This window comes from Arachis hypogaea, chromosome 12, assembly GCF_003086295.3.
Source record: "Arachis hypogaea cultivar Tifrunner chromosome 12, arahy.Tifrunner.gnm2.J5K5, whole genome shotgun sequence".
Lineage (NCBI taxonomy): Eukaryota > Viridiplantae > Streptophyta > Magnoliopsida > Fabales > Fabaceae > Arachis > Arachis hypogaea.
In genome coordinates, this window is record NC_092047.1 from 100,462,842 (window position 1) to 100,485,658 (window position 22,817).

The 22,817-nt window shown below is 33.9% G+C and overlaps 1 protein-coding gene across 1 annotated transcript in view; it reads left to right on the forward strand.

Annotated features, from left to right (window-relative positions):
- The window catches only part of LOC112727884 (serine carboxypeptidase-like 11), a 48,592-nt gene extending 31,714 nt beyond the window's left edge, over positions 1-16,878 (forward strand). The window contains exons 2-14 of the mRNA XM_072209563.1: positions 11,314-11,462; positions 12,233-12,309; positions 12,428-12,547; positions 12,655-12,757; positions 13,438-13,475; positions 13,588-13,686; positions 13,783-13,869; positions 14,002-14,154; positions 14,576-14,647; positions 14,969-15,084; positions 15,183-15,296; positions 15,868-15,913; positions 16,581-16,878. Of these exons, the coding sequence (XP_072065664.1) occupies positions 11,314-11,462; positions 12,233-12,309; positions 12,428-12,547; positions 12,655-12,757; positions 13,438-13,475; positions 13,588-13,686; positions 13,783-13,869; positions 14,002-14,154; positions 14,576-14,647; positions 14,969-15,084; positions 15,183-15,296; positions 15,868-15,913; positions 16,581-16,664 (1,258 nt within the window). The 3' untranslated portion in view covers positions 16,665-16,878. The remainder of the gene's footprint in view (positions 1-11,313; positions 11,463-12,232; positions 12,310-12,427; positions 12,548-12,654; positions 12,758-13,437; positions 13,476-13,587; positions 13,687-13,782; positions 13,870-14,001; positions 14,155-14,575; positions 14,648-14,968; positions 15,085-15,182; positions 15,297-15,867; positions 15,914-16,580) is intronic.
- Positions 16,879-22,817: the final 5,939 nt, after the last annotated feature.

Here is a 22,817-nt window from a genome sequence, read left to right on the forward strand (position 1 = left end):
CCTGAACAGGAGAGATCATATTGATTCTTCTGAAGGATGGTCCTCGCAGTGAAGTTTGTTTGGTCATTCCAGGTCTTTGGAAAACAGTTGTCACCGTTCCATCACTATTATGAGTAATAGTTGGAGGTGTTGTAGTATGAACATCAACCTGTTCCTTTGGTAAGGCTTTCTCATAATCAGTAATCCATTCCAATGGAATGATAGAAGAAAGTTCATCAGTAGTGATCATTCTTGGAATGTTTACGATTGCTGGTCCTCTTGCATTATCTGTGAACATGAATAATGCTTCCCCTGTAGTGTTTGGGAGATTGAGATCGAGAGCATGGTCTTGAACTCTGTAGAGGACTTGGTGGTGCAAGGTGGCTTGTTCAGCATTGGAGTCTTGGATTACTCCAACCAGCTGTATTTAGATCTTTAGCCTTTGACATATTGTTGGATCTGAAAGTCTCATAGTGAAATTAGGGGCTATAGTGAGAGTGACACTTCCATTGGAAAGTGTAGTTACTAATGCTCCTATCAAGGCATGTTGGTATTCTTTGAAAGTGGTGTCCAAAAGTGCAACTTTGGCTATCACCGGAAGAGACCTTCTTCCATGAAGGGTAAGAATAAGCCTGACTGCTCCCAGATGCATATGAGTGTAGCCTTGGTTTTGGTAGTTTTGAATGAGTTCTTGTGGGATTTCTAAGGTTATGTATTGTTCAGCAGTAGTGGCTTTTAAACCACACTGTTGGAGATGAGAAGACTGGATAACTTCTTTGGGAGGAGGAGAAGGGTTTCTGTGGATGAGATGGCGAATGGAAGTGAAGGCTGATTTCTTTTGTCTTTGGTAGAAAGAGTAAGGACTTATGAAATTAAACAATAACTATTAAGTTACATTTGATGAAATTAAAAAAATTTTAAACAAAATTAAAACAAAATAAAATTTATGAATATTTTTAAAATTTTTGACAAATTTTAAAGACAAAAAATATATTTTATCTATTAATTTTAGGGCAAAAAACTTAAATAAGCCAAGGTGAGTAATTATTTACATAAATCAGCCAAAGCCAAATCTGGTTCATGTATCAACCCAAAGACATTTATATGTAGTTCGAATCAGCTAAGCTCGAACTGCATTTGCATATAATTTGAATCATGTTGATTCGAATTATACACAAACTCACCCACACATAATTCAAATTCACCTGGTTCGAATTACTCCCGAACACGAATTCCCATGTAATTCAAAGTTGGTTAATTCGAATTACACCATGTATAGTTCGAATTAGCCTGGTTCGAATTATAAAGGACTAGAGGTGTATATATATGGTGTGAACATGAATTGATCTCATTAGAGGGAAAAAATGGCTAGTGAGGAGAGTTTTGTAGTCTTGGTTCACCACAGAGGATCGATTAAGAGGAAAACAAGATCCGGTACGAAGTTCACTGATAAGGATCCTCTCAGTATTTTCATGAAGCCTACGACGAGCTATGATGACCTTGTTAATTCTGTACTGCAGAAACTTGGTCTGGAAGGCGTAAAACGGGTTAAGAAGTTTTTCTATCGCATTTCAATCTCGGTGCTCCAAGAAATCGTGAAGTATGATTGTTTCACGATCGGTAGTGATGAGGACTTGGAGGTCATGTTTCATTGTCGCCGGCAGTTTCCTGAAGTGAGGACACCAGAACTGTTGGCGAAGTTGGTTGACGTAGTATCCAGCTCGGGGGATTCGAACCAGAATACCCCCACTGTAGCCGCGGTAGCCGGTTCTAGCTCCAGACCTGCGGGTGCATCTTCCTCCATCCCTGTGTATGAACCTCAGGTCCTGTTGCGTCCCCTTCGTTCGCTGTGGATCTCAACGGAAGTGGAGGCGGCGAGGTTGGAATAGGGGATTATGTGCCGACCCCTTTACAGTGTGCTGCATCGGCTGGTGTTGGAGATGCATTATCGGATGATCCAGATGACAATGATGTGGAGCCGAATATCATTGCTGATGACAGTGGCGATGATATTGGACCGAGTGAGCCTGCTTGGGCGGGAGGTGGTTCTAGCTCTGGCACACAGCAGTACCCTCCACATTTTTCATCTTTGGACTTGGATGCCATGAGGCAGGAGGGGGTTCCTAGGGAGCCTGCTGGATTTGGCGCTAGAGATGCGAAAGGGTCTACAGGTCTGACAGAGTTTCAGGTTGGTCAGCAATTTCAGGACAAAGATGAGGCTGTGTTAAGTGTGAAGACTTACAGCATCCGACGCGGGATACAGTACAAGGTGGTGGAGTCTGACTATCGCCAGTATGTTGGGAAGTGTTCTGAATTTGGGAATGGTGCACATGGTTGATTCGGCTTAGTCTCCGGCAGCGCAAGGGCATTTGGGAGGTCAAACGGTACAACGGACCACATACGTGTCTAGCGACCTCCATCTCCAGTGACCACAGGAGTTTGGATTATCATGTGATCTCGGCATTCATCATGCCAATGGTTAAGGCTGATGCATCCGTAAGCATCAAGGTGCTCCTAAATGCCACGGCCGCACACTTTGGGTTTACGCCGATGTACAGAAGGGTCTGGCTGGCGAAGCAGAAGGCCGTTGCCCACATCTATGGTGATTGGGATGAGTCATATAACGAGCTCCCTAGATGGGTGTTAGGAGTTCAGATGACGATGCCTGGTACTGTTGCAGTCCTTAGGACAAGCCTTGTTCGAGTTGGGGGACAGGTGGACGAGTCGCAAGCTTATTTTCACCGACTGTTCTGGACGTTTCCACCATGTATCGAGGCATTCCGTCATTGCAAGCCGTTAGTCAGTATTGACGGCACCCATCTGTATGGCAAGTATGGTGGAACGTTGCTCGTCACGATTGCACAGGATGGGAACTCCATCATTTTTCCTATTGCATTCGCACTGGTTGAGGGTGAGAATGCCGAGTCCTGGTCCTTCTTTCTCTCCCACTTGCGTCAGCACGTGACCCCGCAGCCGGGTCTACTGGTTATATCGGACAGGCATAACGGCATCAAGGCCGCGCTCGAGGTTCCGAACGGAGGATGGCTACCTCCAGCTGCCTACTGCGCATTCTGCATTCGACATGTGGCAGCAAATTTTGCCCTGACCTTCAAGGGCAAGGACGCAAGGAGGCTTCTTGTGAATGCAGCGTATGCTAAGACCGAGGTGGAGTTCAATTACTGTTTTGATATTCTGCGGTCTGAAGACCCTGCCATGTGTGAGTGGGCGAACCGGATTGAGTATTCATTGTGGACACAGCATCGTGATGAGGGTCGGAGATTTGGGCACATGACGAAAAATATCTTCGACTGTGTTAAATCAATACTCAAGGGGGTCAGGAATCTCCCTGTGTGCTCGCTGGTCAAGGTAACTTACGGAAGGTTGACCGAACTATTCGTCCGCAAGGGGCGAGAGGCTGAGGCCCAGCTGGGTACCGGACAACAATTCAGTCAACACCTGGTGAAGTGTATCGAGGCCAATCTAAAGAAGGCGAGGTACTTCACGGTGACTTTGTACGACAGAGATAACTCAGAGTTCACCATCGCGGAGATGACTCCTACTAGTTCGTTCTCACTGGGTACCTATAGGGTTTCACTGGGGAATCGTGCGAGTGGGTAATTTGAATCAGCCTAATTCGAATTAAGCAATGTGTAATTCGAATCAGATTGATTCGAATTAGTGAGTGTGTGCGTGTGTGTGTAATTCGAATCGAGTTGATTCGAATTACATGTGTTTTAAGTTCGAATTTACTTGATTCGAACTACATAGAGACGTGATTTGATTGATTCATGAACCAGTTTTTGGTTTGGCTGATTTGTGTAATATTCTACTCCCATTAGCTTAATTATGTGATTTGCCCTAATTTTTATCTTTAGTTAATTTGAGTATAGGAGAAACTAATAATAATAATAATAATAGACTTATTTCTAATTTCAAATAACATGATTTGACTAGTAATGTCTTTGTAAATATTTGTCAATTTTATGATTATTCTTCCAAAAGGTGTTACTACCAAATTTAAAGTCATATATACTAGCATAATTATCAAACTTTCTTTTTATCTATTTTGAAAAACCTTCGACAACTCTCAATAGAGTTGTCACTTATAATATTTTTCAATTTAAAGGTGCATATTATATACACATTTTTTAAAGTATCTATCAACAGTAAGTCGATAACGATAGATATCAATAGTTAAGAAAAAGAAGGTTAAATCTTATCTTCGTTTTGCTTTGCATAATTAATCTTGGAGTTGGATGAAACTTCTGGATTTTGGAGTGTTGCTTTAGGTGAAAGATAGGAGATTATTTTATTTTATCTCTTGTCAGAAGAGGAGTCAAAATAGAATTACATGCAAGGTGTAATATATTGAAGTTTAGTTGGATAGAATAATCAGGAGATATTTCTGTTTTGTTTTCTAATGAGCAAAACCAAAAGCAGAGAAGAAAATAAGAAGAGACACGGCCATATATCCTAATTCAACTACTCAGTACAATGTATCCAACATCCAATCTCCATCACAACTATGACGGAATTTCACTATCTTTCAACAAGATTACATTCACCAATTCTTCATAGGATTCTAACAAATCCTATCTGGGACAAATCCAGTTTCTAACCCAGATCAGACTTGACTAGGAACTCACCCTAACTTTCAACAGTAAAGTGTTAACCCATCTTACAAGGGAATCCCTTTAGGATCATGACAACAAAACAGAAAAACTTACAAATAATTTTTGAAATAAACTTAAGCTTTTCTCCAAGTCTAATTCTCTTGCCTTTTTTCACTTAATGATTTTTTTTTCATACAATCCTCACTGTATTGACTTTTTTTATTGAAAACAAAGAAATACTAGACTAAGAAAATAAGATATTCAATGAGAACTATGAAGGAGAAGAATGAATAACTCAACGAGCTATGGGAACCTAAACTTTGTGCACTCTCTCCTTACTCCAATTCTTGGTCGTTCACCCCTTTAATAGAGGAGTAAAGTTTCCAAAACTTGAAACTTGCTTTAGCACTTGTTTGACTTCTTCTCCCAAAAAAATAGAAGCAGTAGCGACGTGACAGAGCATAGATAGAGTAGAAGTAGTGACTTAACCATGCATGCATCCATACAGTCTATCTTTTCTTTCAATATTTTTCATCTTGCTTGTTGAATCTAAACCCTTCATTTTTGCTTTGTCCCCAAGTCAGATTCTTGAGTGTTGATTTATAGCAGAGCTCCATGATCTTCAATATTTTCAACTTTCTACTTCTGTGCATGCAAAGAGAGGATTTTTTCATCGAGTTTTAATGAAGCACAAATCTAAAAACTCCTTTTTGTGATTTGCCCTTCAGATGTGATCTTGGTTTTTGTCCTATCCTCTTTGACTTTCTCTTCTTTGTTTGGATTTAAAAATTTGCTTTTTGTTCTTTAATTCTTTCCTAGCTTAGAGCTTCTCTTTTTCTTGCTTTACTTCAGAAAAATCACGTGGGTAATGGACAAAGAGAAGAGAGAGAAGAGAGAAATTGGTTTCAGTGGTGAGATTTGGTTCAGATGAAATGAAATTGAATTACTTAGTTAGCAACTAAGTTGAATGATTGGACTCGGATGTGGACCACCAATTTGGACTTATTTATGTTCTTGGGCCAGTTTTTTTGCTCTTCTTCCATATAGCTCAGCCACTCAATTTTGGATTAAGAGTGACAGTATGAATGCTTTGTTCAAGCTGAACTAATGTTGAGCTTGTGTTCATCTTTCTTGGGCCTGTTTTGATTAACTTATTTTCTGCATACTTAATAAATAATCAAGCACATAATTGATTTTCTGTCTGTATTTAGAGTATAGAATGGTTTTCTAAAGTTTCAATTACTGACGGAAAATCCGTCGAAAAATCTGTCTGTAATTATCGATGAAAAATTTGTCGAAAAATTCGTTTGTAATTACAGACAGAAAAATCATTGAAAAATCTGTCTGTGATTACCGACAAAAAATTCGTCAGAAAGTTTGCCATTTCAGGAAAATGGATGAAGAATTTACAGAGGGAAAATCCGTCGGTAACTGGTAAAAATCCGTCAGTAAATAATTTCCGACGAGGCTTTTACAGAGGGACAAAATCCGTCGGTAACTAAAAATCTGTATGTAATAAAGACTAAATCTGTCTGTAAATCTGTCTGTATGAATCCATTTTCTGATTGTGAGTGAATTTTATCACAATTTTCGAGGCAAACAAAATCCTGCTCAAAGAGACTTTACTTCTTTCAATTATAACCAATGATAAACAAACATGTGTTAATTAAATTAAAAAAATTAAATAATATTTTATTAATAAAATTAACAATATTTTATATACATATAAAAGATGACTGTTACATAATATGTTAACTATATATATTTTACTCTATGTATATAATTAATTGTTATAATTATTTATAAATTAAATATGATTTACTTATTTAATATAATTATTTATAATTTTAGTAAATTAATAATTTATATTAATTATTTAAATCATAATTAATATAAATAATTAAATTTGTTTACATAAAAAAATAATTTTAATTTTTTACATATTAGAAAATAATTTTTTGTTGAGTGGTTTATTTTTATATATGAAATTTGAAATACTAACCACATTATAAAATTAGCCGTTGCAAAACTAGCCGTTGCAAAATTAGTCGTTATTATTAATAAATTAATATTTTGTTACTCTATATATACTACTTACATATACTTTTATTCTCACACTTTCTTCTACTCTTCTTCATCTTTTTTCAAATCTTACAAAATCAAAGTTCTACTGCTACTATTTTTTGTTCGGAAAAATGGATCCAAACCAACTCAACTCTTTTTTTAATTATTTACAAAACTTTTCTCAAATTTCAAATACCCAACAATCTTAAACCTCAAACTCTTAAATTTCAAATCAAAACTTCACATTACCAAATACATTTCAAAATCCAAATCCACAAAATCTTCCTAATTTCAATTTTCAAGCTCCTTACAATAATCAATTTCCTATGTTCCAACCACAAAATTAAAATTCACAAACACCACATTTTCCATTTTTATCCATATTTAATCCGTCTATCAGAAATGTTGCTCCAAAATCTTTGCCGTTTTCAACTCAATTCAGTGCATCGAGACATAGCTCATTTGGTGTTGGTGGCTCTTCTAACCCATCCCTTAGACTCTGATACAATGTAGTCCAAATTCATAATATTCAGATTTTGCCAACCTCCGTGCATTAGATGCTATCGACCTCAATGAAGATGACTTTGAAAATCGTAGGCAAGATAGTATTCAATACTGGCAATGGAAAGAGGATGAGATGTTGATCAGTGCATGGTTGAATATTTCAACCGAACCTATAGTTGGTACCGACCAAAACGGCGAAATATTTTGGAGTCAAATTCACAGTTATTGTGTGGAATTCAACTCCGACATAAAAAGAGGGGCAGTTGCTTGTAAGAAACGATGGTATAAGATCAACAAAACAGTTGCACAATTTGCTAGTTGCTACGATCAAGCTAGTCGAAACATAAGGAGTGGTTCGAATGCTGATGATATAAAAGAGTTGGCCTATAAACTTTATTCCACACATTATGGTCAGAAATTCACTTCCAAAAGGCATTGGAATATGCTTCGTTTGAAACAAAAATGGAGAAGCCAACTACCTACACAGAGTGGAGGCTCAAAGAGAACCAAAGTTAGTGCAACTGGAGCATACTCATCATCATCAAATCCAGAAATACTGTTGTGTGACGAAACCGGTGTGGACTCTCCCGTTCGCCCACAATGATCAAAGAAGAGCTAAAGAAAGGGTAAGAAAAAAGCACAAATGTCTGAAGATCTTAGAGAGAAGAAATCATCAGTTGCTAAGAAACTATCTCTCATGGAAGATATTAAAAATGTTAGAGAAAAGGAACCAATAGATAGGAAAAAAGAAAGAGAAGAGGAGAGGGAACATAGAGAAAAGATTATGGCAATCAAAGAAAAGGAGTTACAGATTCAAGCTGCGATGAAAGAACAAGAATTACAAACTCAACGGGATATTAAAGAAATGGAGATAAATGCAAAGGAAAGGAAAATGGAAAGGATGGCTAACGAAAGGGAAAGAGAAATGGATATGCAAATACTTAATGCTGACATGTCTACAATGAGTGAAAAATGACGAGCTCTTCATGAGATTGCATGTGAGAAAATAATCAATAAGTGGTTTACTTAATGGTTCCTTGTATTCGTAGAGTTAAGTAGTATGTTTTTATTTTTATTGTGTATTACTAGTATGTGATGTAGTTTGTTTTATTCATTTCTGATGTAACATTTTAAATTAGTCAATATTATTGTGCCATTATTGTTTATGAAAGTGATCATTGTAAAACTATCCGTTTTAAACTTAGATAAGAAAAAACTAGCCGTTAACTAGCCATTGCAAAACTAGCCGTTGAGAAGTAGCTCCCTGTTACGGACACACTTATAAATATCAACTATCAATAATTCAGCAACTCCATTCCAAATCTAGTTTCTCACCTCAAAGGAATACTAAAACATACCTCAAGCTATGGCTAGAAATTTTGATGATATGTTTAATGAGGATTTATATGGTAAAGGAAGACGGTGAGTTAACACGCTCATAGATAATTGGATCGATGAATGTTTACTTGATGATTCAGAAGAAGAAGATACTGATAGAAGCTCTACCAACTCCTCGTAGATGGATCAACAGAGATTGAGAAGCAGGACATGATCGCCTTTTCCAAGATTACTTTGCAGATGAGCTGGTGTATAATGCTGACATTTTTCGATGGAGATTTTGAATGAGAAGACATGTGTTTCTTCAGATAGTAGATGCTCTCTCAAATGCTTATCCGTATTTCCAACAGAGAGTCGATGCAACTGGGAGAAGGGGCTTGTCACCACTCCAAAAATGCACTGCTACGATACAAATGTTAGCATATGGCGTAGCTGCTGATGCCGTAGATGATTATGTGCGCATAGGCAAGAGCATTACAATTGAATGCTTGGAAAAATTTGTTGAAGGTGTCATTTCGGTGTTCGAGGATGAATACTTGCGAAAATCAAATTCAAATGATGTACGATGCCTGCTACAAATGGTAGAAGGTTGTGGCTTTCCTGGCATGTTGGGTAGCATTGACTGCATGCATTGGCAATGGAAGAATTGTCCAAAGGCGTGGAAAGGTATGTACATGAGTGGTTATCGTGGAGTTACAACCATAGTACTTGAGGTTGTAGCATCTTCAGACCTTTGAATATGGCATGCGTTGTTTGGGATTTCTGGTTCAAATAATGATATCAACGTGTTAGATCGTTCACCAGTGTTCGATGATATTCTAAATGACCGTACTCCGGAGGTAAACTATACTATTAATGGTAATAACTATATTATGGGATACTATTTAGCAGATGGTATTTATCTTGAATGGGTCACATTTGTCAAATCAATCTCAAAACTACAAAGAGAGAAAAGTAAGTTATTTGCACAATACCAAAAAGGGCAAAGGAAAGATGTAGAGCAAGCATTCGGAGTGTTGCAAGCACGCTTTGCAATTATACGTAGTCCAACGCGCTTTTGAGAAAAGAAGAAACTTGCAAACATAATGCGAGCTTGTATTATATTGCATAATATGATTGTTGATGATGAAAGAGACACTTATGCAGGAATTTTTGCTCAAAACTTAGAGTATGACAATGTCAAAAACGGCTTATCACAACCTCAACTGGGAGAGAAAGATTTTGCACCATACCATCAATTTCTTCAAAGAAATGCCCAACTTCGAAATAAGCAGCAATATAGACAATTGAAAGAGAACTTGATTGAACACATATGACAATTTCACAATATTTGTCGTTAGCTATAGAGCTTAACTATGTTTTTTTATATTAAATAATTTTACAAATTAGTATAATCTCGAATTATATATTATGTATTATTTTTCTGTATGATTTTTTTAATATTAATATTTTATAACAGTGAATTATTTTTGAATTTATAAATTTAAAAAATATTATTGTAAGAAATAGTAATTATATTAATTTTAATTATTTTAATTAATTAATTAAATGGGACCGTAATAGGAACTAAAGTTAGTTCCTCCTAATAGAGAAGAGAGAGATGTTTTGAGTTCCTATTTACTGTTTATGACGCAAAAGCTAATGTGGAGTTATTTTTTATGACAAGTGGGACATAAATAGAGACTGGGATGAGTTTCCTACTAGAAATGGTCTTAGAATCCTTCATTTTAAAATTAATTTGATCTAATTTTATAAATTAATCCTTGTTAATAGTCAATTAGGCTGTATTTATTTTTGGAGACAAAACACAGAGATATAGACAATGAATATTTAAAAAGTGTTTGGAAGTAGAGACATAGACACTAGACACATTATTTTCGGAATAGTTTACTTTATTTTTATGTCCATTCTTTTATGAAGGACAATAATGAATACGAAATTTAGAAAGGGTGGACACGAATTTTTTTATGAATATTTTTTTCCTTTTTATCTATAGATATTTTTTTGTTATTTCACTGTTATTCTTTCTTATTTTTATCTAATTTGAAATTCTTTTATGCATTGTCTTCCTCAAAAAGGTACTCTCTCCTCTCTCTCCCCTTTCAATTCTCTATCTCGCGTTCGTTCTTATTCTTTCTCTCTTTTTTCCGGTACTCTCTTTTTTTTGTAGAATTTCTTATTTGGCTTCTTTTTTATTATTCATTCTCTTCTCTATGGCATGCTACAAGTTTATTCAATAGAAGCTTCTTCTACTTACGTTACTTTGTTATTTCAATACCATTTTTACCTTGTTAGTTCATAGAATAATTTTTCTTGTAATTTCATGTACTCCCAGAGACTCTCATTATTTATTAAATTAGTTTATACTTGAGGCAACAAATTTGGAATCACATGTGTATTTTAGTCATTTCGCATAATATTTTAGTCTTATTTATGCCTATCCAAACATAATATAGGACATTATGTGTTTTGTATATTGTATTCAAACACAATACACAAAGAATAATTTTTAGTGTCTCTGTTCTATTGTCTCTTTTTTCGTATCATATTCTATCATGTCCACAAAAATAAACGCGCCTTCAGATTTTTAGGTGTGTATTGAGATGTCATTGAAAGTGTCACATTAGCAAATTTTGACGCCATAAATAAATAACGTAACAAAAGAAGTAACCTGACTAATTTAAAATTTTTAAATAATCAATTTAATTAAAAAAATCTCTCATAAACTAATTTGAAAGAACGAATAATTTTTCAAATAATAATGTATGTCGGAATTAAATCCAATATTAAAACTATGTTATTTAATTCTTGACAGGTATGTGGGTTTGGGGGATTCAGAAGATGACATGCAAGTTTTCTACTACTTTATTAAGTCAGAGAATGATAGTAAGAATGACCCTCTTTTGCTATGGCTCTCTGGTGGTCCCGGTTGTTCTTCATTTTGCGGCTTTATTTATCAAATAGGTGATCTTCAATTCTATTTCATAACATTTGATTAAATTTACCCACATTAACCGGTTCTTTAAAACAATTTGGCAAATGGCACTTCTAAAATGCTAGTTTTATTTATAAAAACAAACTAATGTATGAAATTGAAGCACAAGTTTGAAAGTATAATAGTATAGTAAAGCATTTATAAGACTTCATTTTTCTCGTTTTAGCATAAATGTTACTGCATTTTGAATCTAAGTTGCCTTTCGAGTAAAATCCAAGGTTATGAAACCGAATTAAATTGATTGGTTCAACTAGGTTAACCGAAAATTGATTATCAAATTGTGAAAAAAAAATATAAATCAATTAAACCGAATCAATTTTTTATTTATTAACTGATTTAAAATATATATTTTGTATATAAATATATTATTTTATTATATTCGATTAAATTCCAATTAAAAATATTTTTTTGGATTAGTGGAATTTATACACTCCTCACACAATTACCATATTTTCTCCTTGATTGCAATTGCCAGGGTTTGAACCAGGACCTTTGAATTTCAGTTGAGTCTTTAAAGCTTAGCTTCACTAGTTCAGCGATCCATTTTTACAACCTTGGTAAAATCACATTGTAGTCCATTTACCAATGCTTGTTCCTCTTAAGCAAGGTCTCATATTCGAATGTTAACAAAAAAAGAAAGGTTATATAGTCCATTTTTGGCATACACTTTTCAACCCTGCAGGAAAATGGAAGCCAAGGTTGTGAAATTTGTTTTCCTAATAAAAATGCAAAATTACAGGCCCAATGAAATTAAAAGTTGAGGAATATGATGGGAGCTTGCCTAAGCTTATCTCGAGGCCACAGTCATGGACAAAGGTAACTATTTGTCCTCATTAATTATTTGGTTTGTTTAGTAGTAATAAGACTATTTAACAAATAAACTGTTTTTCTGCTATCTTCATGGTTTTTCTTTCTTTCTTTTTTGTTTTTTCAGGTGGCTAACATTATTTTTGTGGATTTGCCAATGGGAACTGGCTTCTCTTACGCCAAAAATGTCATTCCCCATCGAAGTGACTGGAAGGTTGTTCACCAAACCCATCGATTTATTAGAAAGGTAAAGTCACTATGCTTAAGAACATGTCACTTCCCACATATTCAGTGCTATATAACTTTGACAATGTAGTAATAAGGTATGATATTTTTGTGTCTTAATCTTTGTAGTGGCTTGCTGAGAACCCGGAATTTCTTTCAAATAAGTTCTACATGGCAGCTGATTCATACTCCGGCATTCCTGCTCCTCCTATTATTCAAGAGATCGCTGATGGTAATGAATTTCTAATCATCAATGTGCATATATGGCTGATATTGTTTCTTAATCATATTACTTAGTTACTGCATATATGGTTACCATATAAAAAGTTTGACTGAGACATCATTATAGTTAAACTTAGAGTAAATAATCATTTTGGCATATGAAAGATTCTGGTTTTGACAAACAGACTTCAGTCTTTGTTTGTTATAAAATAAACTCCCAAATATAAGATCTTTTTGATAAAATAGACAAATCGTTAACCCATCAATCTGGATATTTATACTATTTTGTCAAACAAAACTGATATTTGGGAATCTGTTTTGCCAAAAATAAAAATTGATATCCATTTTGTCAAAATAAAAAACTTTGGAGTACCAAAATAGCTATTTATTCTTAAACTTACTATTATTGTCTGCATTAATATTCAATAATAAAACATAACTAACCATGATTATTAAATGGGCTATGTTAGGTAACCAATGACTTTCTTGAACAACATAAACAACGGATTCTAAAATTGGCCCAATTCAAATAAAACACACTACACTCTAAATTACTCATCTAAATCTTAATATTAGAATAACCATCTGCACACCTAGTGAATTAAACATCCGATATATCCATTGTTCACATTGTTTAATATTTTCATTATTTACCTATACTTTTCTTTATTAAATTTCCTTACGTAACAGGAAATGAAAGAGGTCTCAAACCCCGGATAAATCTCCAGGTTTGTAATCAGTCCTCTGCCTATGTTTTCACTACTAACAAGAATTAAGGAAGTGCATTCTTCCTCTTTGAACTATGAACAATGAAGCCTAAATTGTTCTTAAACTTTACAGGGATATATACTAGGAAACCCAGTAACATCAGGATTAGAACATAATGATCAGATCCCATATGTTCACGGAATGGGACTTATCTCTGATGAACTCTATTGGGTAATACTATTTTTCTTCAAGCATTCAATGAAATTGATTATTATTACTAGAATGAAATGCTAGTGATTCTAACATGTTTTTTATCTACGGATACAGTCCTTGCAAAATACTTGTCACGGCAACATTATAAATGTGGATTCTACGAACAAACCGTGTCTAAATGACATGCAGTATTATTATGAGGCAAGTGATGATGATGACTACCCTTAATTATTTTACTATAGGATCTTTATTTATTTACTTCTTTCTAGTCTTTCTTGTTCAGAATTTGTTCACAATATGGGTAAAACTTTCACTGTTTCTTATCTTTTCCAGCTACTTGAAAATATTGAGTTGTTAAACCTTTTGGAGATATATTGTGTTGATGAGAATATCAAAGGAACAAGACAGAACCCCAGGAGATCTCTGGCTCAGAAGATAAAGGCACCTTTGAGTTCTCCGGTCACACTGCCGGATATGCGCTGCCAAGTAACTTTCTTTTGCATATCTTGTATAGTTTCATAAAAAAAATTTATATACAAACTAAAAATGAGTCCCTCTATATTTGTATATAAATAGTTATGTAGTTTAATTATTTTTATATTTTAACATTTATTATATACGAGTGAATAATTTAGTGATTGAAATTGAGTATATACCTATTATAGTTGATAGAAAGAAGACACAATGAAATCTGATAAGTGAGATTTCGAGTAAATATTTACATAATCGACACCAGAGAGAAGGATTTAAAATGAGTGGAATTTTGATATGGGTAGAATATAATGAATAATAATATCTAAGCTAAGCTATCAAATCGATTCATTGTCGAGAATGGAATAGTATAACATGGGAAGATCTTTTTGTTTTCAAAATATGATCTGAACCTTGTTTTTTTTACCTGTTGTAGATTTATGGTGGCTTCCTTCTTATGGAATGGATAAATGACCCTGCTGTCCGTAAGGCACTGCATATTCGCGAGGTTTGTATAATTTTATAGTTTAAAATTCTAATAAAGTATTAATTAAGATTTTTAATTAGATAGTTAAAAATCGATAAATAATAATTTAGTCAAAATTTTTTAATTATCTAATAATTTTTAATTATTAACTTTAAATGGAGATAAACTGCACACGAATTTTCACAGTTAATTAATTATCTTCCACTAATGCAATCCTTTTTATTATTGCTGTTTCAATGTTTGTATCGCCGCTTTTTATTGATTAGTGTTTTACAATACTTGGTTCATTAATCCTTAACCTTGAAATCGTATTTAATGGATTATTATATCAATGTTCTGCAGGGAACTATAGGGAAATGGAACTGGTGCTATGGTGACGATTATGTATTTGAAATCCCTAGCAGCGTTCCATTTCATGCAAACCTAAGTGCCAAAGGCTATCCTTCCTTGATATACAGGTGAAGATTACTGCGTTCTAAATCGGTTCCTATTTGTCTGAAAACTGTTTTGTTCTTTCATAGCTGATTTTGTGTCACTATTGATGTTATGTTGACAGTGGGGATCACGATGCACTAGTTCCTTTCTCGTCGACTCAACGATGGATAAGGTCTCTAAATTACTCCATTCTAGATGATTGGAGGCCATGGTATTTAAATGACCAAGTTGCAGGGTATGCTATGAAACTTTTTCGCAACATGAAAAACAATAGATATAATATTAGGAGAGCAAATACCAAAAAGAATCTATCAATCATAGTTTACTTTTTTTTTTATTTAATATTTTATAATTTTTACTAAGCACACTAGTTACAAGACAGCGTTTGGAATGGAGACTGAAATAAGAGATAAAAATTGATAAAGACAGATAGATAACGACTAAATAAAATTTTTGTATTGTGTTTGGTGTAAAATATATTGGACTAAGTTATATCTTAATATTATGTTTAATTTAAAATAAATATGAAGACTAAGAGATAAATTTAAAATTTAAAAAGTTAAATAAAAATATTTTTAAAAAAATATTATTAAAATTTTAATTTTTGTCTTGAAATATTTCCATTCATGTGTTCTTATTTTTTGAAGGTATAGAAAGAATTGAAATTTTGTTTTTAAAACTAAAATTTTAATTTTATTCTCTTACCATTAAACACAAAACTAAATTTCAGACTTAATTCCTGTAAACAAACGCCGTCTAGAAAAACATGTCGCCAAATCTTTATGAAAAATTTGCCTTTCATGCAGATACACGAGGACTTACTCGAATCAAATGACATTTGCAACTATAAGAGTAAGAACAAATTAAACTCTTCTGTCACAGTTTATAAGGGTTCATGTAGATTATTAATATAGTATCTAAATATATTTTACATTGAAGTTATGTTATTTAGTTTGATACTAGGCTTATTATTATTAGATTGTATTTTTGTCCTATAAATAGACATTTCTTATTCTAAGCATTTTAAAATGTTTATTCTTGAATTATTAACTTATTATTATGAATTCTAATATAGTATTAGAGTAATGACATCCTCGTTAAATACTAACTTATTTGGACAATCTTTTCTACATCTAATGGGTCCAGCTTCTTGTGAATACATCTTTAAGATGGTGTCACATGGCAGCCAAGCTCTTATCACTTCTTGTTGCCAAGTGTTTGTTGGAGTGGTTAATTTTAGCAAACTATGTGTCACTCTAGTGAGTTGCCACGTGTCTTTAATATAACAATAATGATTATCATGCTAATGTGGCATTTATCTAGTATTTTTCTATGGTTATGATTAGAATATCAAATTTACTTTTTAATTACATACTCAAGTTATTACATTTTTACATTATCTAAATATCAAACTTACTTTTTAATTATTATTATGAAATCTAACCATTTTAATTTTTTTTTTTATTTGAGAAGTTGTCTAATTTATTATTATTATTTTTTTCACCTAATTTAATTGTAGGGTGGATCGCATACACCTCAAGATACCAAGCCGGACGAAAGTTTTGTCATGTTCGTTAGGTGGATATCTAACAAGCCTCTTTAGTTTGTTAGGTATCAGACAAATGACACAGCAAAATATAGAGATGAAAAATTAGAAATTTGTATAAAATATGGAAACAATTGAATAATTTTCTTTAAGAATTACAACTTCTCTCTATCACAAGGAGACTACAATAATACTCTCTCTTGACAAAAGGAGAACACACTTCTCTCTACATATATAGGAGAAAACTACTCAAAGAAATATTATATTATTCTATCTGGATGACTTGATTGAAATGAATTAAAGAAAAACTCAATTTATAGGTGAGTCTCTTCAATATGAACCATCCGTCAATTAGAGGTATATAATTCTTCTCTTTTTCAACCATTAAAATTCTAAGGTTATAAACTAAGATTGTTTATTACCTTTCATTTTATTTAGTTATTATTTATTTATATATTTTCTAAAATTAGCTTTACTATTTTTTCACAATCTCCCACTTAAAGCTAATTTTGATAAATTTTTAAAATTCATGTTGCTCATGTATTCCATAGGCCGTATGAGGATCTACACCATTCAAACTTTTCTGTGTTGATTGGTTTTGTCATGGCATCTGCTAGGTTATCTTTAGTGTGAATCTTCTGCATATCAACACTTCCTTCTTCTACTACTTCCCGAACAAAGTGATATTGTACTCCAATGTGTTTTGTTCTTGAATGAAAGGCAGGATTCCTTGCAATGTGCAAAGCACTCTGACTGTCACAATACACAAAAATCTTATGTTGTTTGTGCCCGAGTTCTTCTATCAACCTTTGGATCCAAATAGCTTTGTTTGTGCCCGAGTTCTTCTATCAACCTTTGGATCCAAATAGCTTCCTTGCATGCTTGTGTAGCTGCCATATATTCAGCTTCTGTAGTAGATAAAGCTACAATAGTCTGTAATTTAGATAGCCAGCTCACAGCTCCTCCTGCAAGTGTAAACACGTAACCTGTAGTAGATTTTTGTTTATCAAGATCACCTGCAAAGTCTGAGTCGACATATCCATTGACAATGAATTCTGATCATCCAAAACATAATGCAACATTCGAGGTCCCTTTTATGTATCTCAGGATCCTCTTAACAACATTCCAATGCTCTTTACCCAGATCTGCCATAAATCGACTTACCACCGCAACTGCTTGAGCGATATCTGGTCTTGTACAGATCATGGCATACATAAGGCTTTCCACTGCTGATGCATATGGTACTCGAGACATTTCCATCCTCTCTGCTTCACTACTAGGGCACATACTTGAGGATAATTTAAAATTCATAGGAAGTGGGGTTGAAATTGGCTTACATTCTTGCATGTTGAAGCGTTGCAAGATCTTCTTTAAATAGTTCTTTTGCGATAGACAAATCTTCCTATCCTTGTTGTCTCGGTGAATTTGCATCCCTAAAATCTTGTTTGCTGGTCCTAAGTCTTTCATATCAAACTCCCTAACCAACTGTGCCTTCAATTCTTGGATTTGATCTTTGTTGGGACCTACCACCAACATGTCATCCACATACAACAGCAGAATGATGAAATCATTATCATCAGACCTCTTGTAATAGGTACAATAGTCTGAACTAAGTCTGTTGTATCCAAGGCTAATAATGAAAGAATCAAATCTCTTGTACCAACACCGTGGCACCTGCTTTAGACCGTACAGAGATTTAGTTAACCTGCAAACCAAGTTTTCTTTTTCTTGTTCTTCAAAATCTTCTGGTTGGAGCATATATATCTCTTCTTCAAGTTCTCCATGAAGAAAAGCAGCCTTTACATCTAATTTCTCTAGATGTAAATCAAATGCAACACACATAGCCAAAACTACTCTAATAGTAGTTAGTCTCACCACTGGAGAAAATATTTCATTGAAGTCAACACCTTCTTTCTGAGCATATCCCTTGACAACCAATCTTGCACGATATTGTTCCACCTGATCATTACTATCTCGTTTGATCTTGTAAACCCATTTGTTACCAATGGCTTTCCGACCTGCTGGAAGTTCAACAAGTTTCCAGGTATGATTCCTATGTAATGCCTCAATTTCTTCTTGCATTGCTGTCATCCACATAGAAGCATCTGGATTGCGCATAGCCTCCATAAAAGTTGTTGGGTCTCCATCTTCTGTCAAAAGACAATATGCATCATGGTTTGTCAAAACATAATTTGAGTGCCATGATGGTGTTCTTCTTTGTCGAGTGGATCGACGAACTTCTATGTCATTGGCCTCTGCTTCTTGTTCTTCGTGCTGTGGTTCTGCTTCAGAAAGATCACCTTCTCTGTATTTTTCATCTATTTGAACAGCGGTTATCTCTTTAACAATGCTGTCATTTTCTTGTTCTTTTTGCAATTCATCTTCTGTAAATATCACATCTCTACTGACAACTACCTTGCGGGCAGTGGGATCCCACAGGCGATACCCCTTAACTCCGTCAGCATAACCCAAGAATATACATTTTCTAGACTTTGGGTCCAACTTTGTTTTTTCTTGGGAATTGTACATCACGTACACAGGACAACTAAATATATGTAAAGAAGAATAATTAGGTGGCTTACCTTGCCACATCTCCATTGGTGTCTTCAACTCAATTGCAGTTGATGGTGACCGATTTATCACATAACAGGCAGTTTTAACAGCTTCTGCCCAAAAAGACTTGGCTAAACCTGCAGTTTGCAATATAGCTCGTGCTCTTTCTAGGAGAGTCCTATTCATTCGCTCTGCTACACCATTTTGCTGAGGTGTATATGCAACTGTGAATTGTCGTTGAATACCTGCTTGCTTGCAAAATGTTAGAAAATCACCATCGACATATTCTCCTCCATTATCTGTCCTTAAACACTTGATCTTCTTTCCAGATTCAAGTTCTAACTTTACTTTGAACTCTTTGAACATCGCAAACACGTCTTACTTCTTCTTGATCGGGTACACCCATAGCCTCCGAGAGTAATCATCAATAAATGATACAAGATATTTTGCTCCTCCTAGGGACATCTCCGGCGATTCCCACACATCAGAATGAATCAACTCCAATATGTGCTTGCTCCTAGCAGTTGATCTACCAAACATCAATCTATGTTGTTTGCTTGTAATGCAATGCTTACAAAACGATAAGTTTACCGATTTGAGCCCAGGAATGAGATTACATTCTGCAAGAATCTTCAAGCCTCGTTCTGACATGTGGCCCAGTTTGCAATGCCATATCATCGTCATTTCTTCTTGGCTTGATGAAGCAACTGATGCCTCTGCCTCTTGTAAAGTATCTCCCACAAGCATGTATAGATTTGCTGCAATTTTTTCTGCTTTTATTACCACAATAGCTCCTTTAACAACTTTTAAGATCCCACCTTCAATATGGGTCTTGCAACCAAGTTCATCCAATTGCCCAATCGACAACAAATTCTTCTTGAAGCCTTTCACGTGTCTTACCCCTTGAAGTGAACGAATAGAACCATCAAACATTTTTATTTTGACAGTACCTATTCTAACAATTTCTAAGGCATGATCATTTCCCATAACACCGATCCTTCTGAGACAGGTTCATATGTACAAAACCAATCACGATGAGGAGTCATGTGCCATGTTGCTCCTGAATCAACAATCCAAACATCAGTGAGCAGTTTGCTACCTTTAGAACTAATTGTTGCTTCGCCATACAGGATTTCTCCATCATCAGAGGTGCTCGCAACACATCCTTGAGAACTTGTTCCTTCTGGAACCTTCTCTATACTCTTCTTATTCCAACAATCTTTCTTGAAGTGCCCTCTCTTACCACAATTGTAGCATTTGACCTGCTTCTTACTTTGTGTCCTTGGTCTACTTTGACTCCCACTGGAACCACGCTCCATTGATCTCCCTCTTGTCATCAACAAAGCCTCTGCTTGTTTTGAGCTCTCTAATCTATCTTCCGTATTCTTGCGCCTAGATTCTTCTTCAAGAACCGCAGCAGCCATGTCATCAAAAGAAAGATAATCAGTCAAAACATTATTAGTTAAGTTAATGATAAGCTGATTATATGAATCTGGTAGACTTTGAAGTAAGAGCTCTGCACGTTCATTTTCTGCTATGGTATATTCTAACGATGAGAGTTAGAAAAATAGCGTATTTAGATTGTTGATGTGATCCGTTGCCGATGTGGATTCACTCATTCGAAGAGTATAGAGTCTTCTCTTCAAGAATATCTTGTTGTGAAGTAACTTGACTTCATATAATTTGGTGAGAGCATCCCAAATTTTCTTTGCTGTCTTTTTCTCTGCTACACTTGATAAAACTGAGTCAGCTAGTGTCAAGTGTAAGTTTGCAACAACATTGTTGTCCATCTCCTTCCATTTTTTATCTGTAATTCCAGTGGGTCTACCTTCAATTGCTATCACGCAATTGTCTTTTCACATAATGGCTTTTATCTTCAATTTTCATATGAAAAAATTACTCCCACTGAATTTCAGAATTTCATACTTTGCTGCCATTTTTTTTAGACAGTAACTCACAGCAAAAAAAAAATATTAATCAGCAACCTTTGGCTCTGATACCACTGTTAGGTACCAGACAAATGACACAGCAAAATATAGAGATAAAAAATTAGAAATTTGTATAAAATATAGAAACAATTGAATAACTTTCTTTGAGAATTACAACTTCTCTCTATCACAAGGAGACTACAATAATACTCTTTCTTGACAAAAGGAGAACACACTTCTCTCTACATATATAGGAAAAACCTACTCAAAGAAATATTATATTATTCTATCTGGATGACTTGATTGAAATGAATTAAAGAAAAACTCAATTTATAGGTGAGTCTCTTCAATATAAATCATCCGTCAATTAGAGGTATATAAGTCTTCTCTTTTTCAACCATTAAAATTCTAAGGTTATAAACTAAGATTGTTTATTACCTTTTATTTTATTTAGTTATTATTTATTTATATATTTTCTAAAATTAACTTTACTATTTTTTCACATAGTTTATAGATGCCATAAATCTTGATTTCACATTAAATTTGGATTAATCATTAGTTATTATTTGGTTCAATTTAAGTAAACAATTTAATTAAGTATTTTTAAAAAAAATTAAATAATAAATATTTATAATAAATTATCTTATATTTAATTTTTTTTTAATTTTAAAAATACTTATTTAAAAAAATAATTAAAAACTTTGTATTATAAAAAAATAATTTTTTTTAATTTTTTTATAATTTTTTAAAAAATTACAATTTAATTTTAAAAATTATACTAAATATTAATGGTATAACTTTTTATAAGTTAAAATAATACAAAAGAAAAAAAATTACTTATAAAACTATCCAATTTAATTCTTCTAAGATATAGATATGAATTGGTCTACAATTTGGTTTTAAGTTTATCAATTGCGAAAAACATTTCGTATACTAAGTGAGCCACGGCCATTTATTGGAAGATCTAAAACTCTTATAAAAAAATTAATTATTAACTAATTTGAGTTTACGTAATAGTTAATTTATTAATTTATTTAATTAATAAAAATTATTTATATAATAATTTATTTGTCAACAATAAAATTATAATTCATAATAAATTAGTTTTTGATATGTCATAATTAAAAATAGGATAAACTACTAAAAATATATACGAATAATTTTATTGATGATAAAAATACACCTAAAATTTATTATCGATTAAAATATCTTCTAATGGGAATTCCGTAGATAGAAGGACGAAACCAACTCACTTGTCCTGATCGGAACGATTGAAGAAAGAAAGAGAAGGCCCCCTTTCGCTTATCCATTCCGCGGTTTTCAGTGGCTAAGAGAAGGGGGGTTGAATCTTAGCCCATTTTTCACTTGATAACACTTACTGGTCTTTGAAACAACTTCTGGAGACACTTTTTTTTTGTCTCATACCCAACCACGAGACTTTTTCTTTTTATCTCGTGACTCAACACGAGATATTTTTCAATTTTATCTCCTGTACAGCAGAAACAGAAATGGAGTAGAAGAGAGAAAATGACACCCAGATATATCTTGGTTCAACTGCTAAGTGCAGTGCAGCCTACATCTAGTCTCCATCACAATGATGATGGAATTTCACTATAATCATTCTTGATTACAAACACCAATTCTCCCTAGGAACTACCCTTCCTATCCGGGACAAATCCAGAATCTAAACTCCAATCCTAAACTTGACTTGGTTACTGCCAAGCTTTCA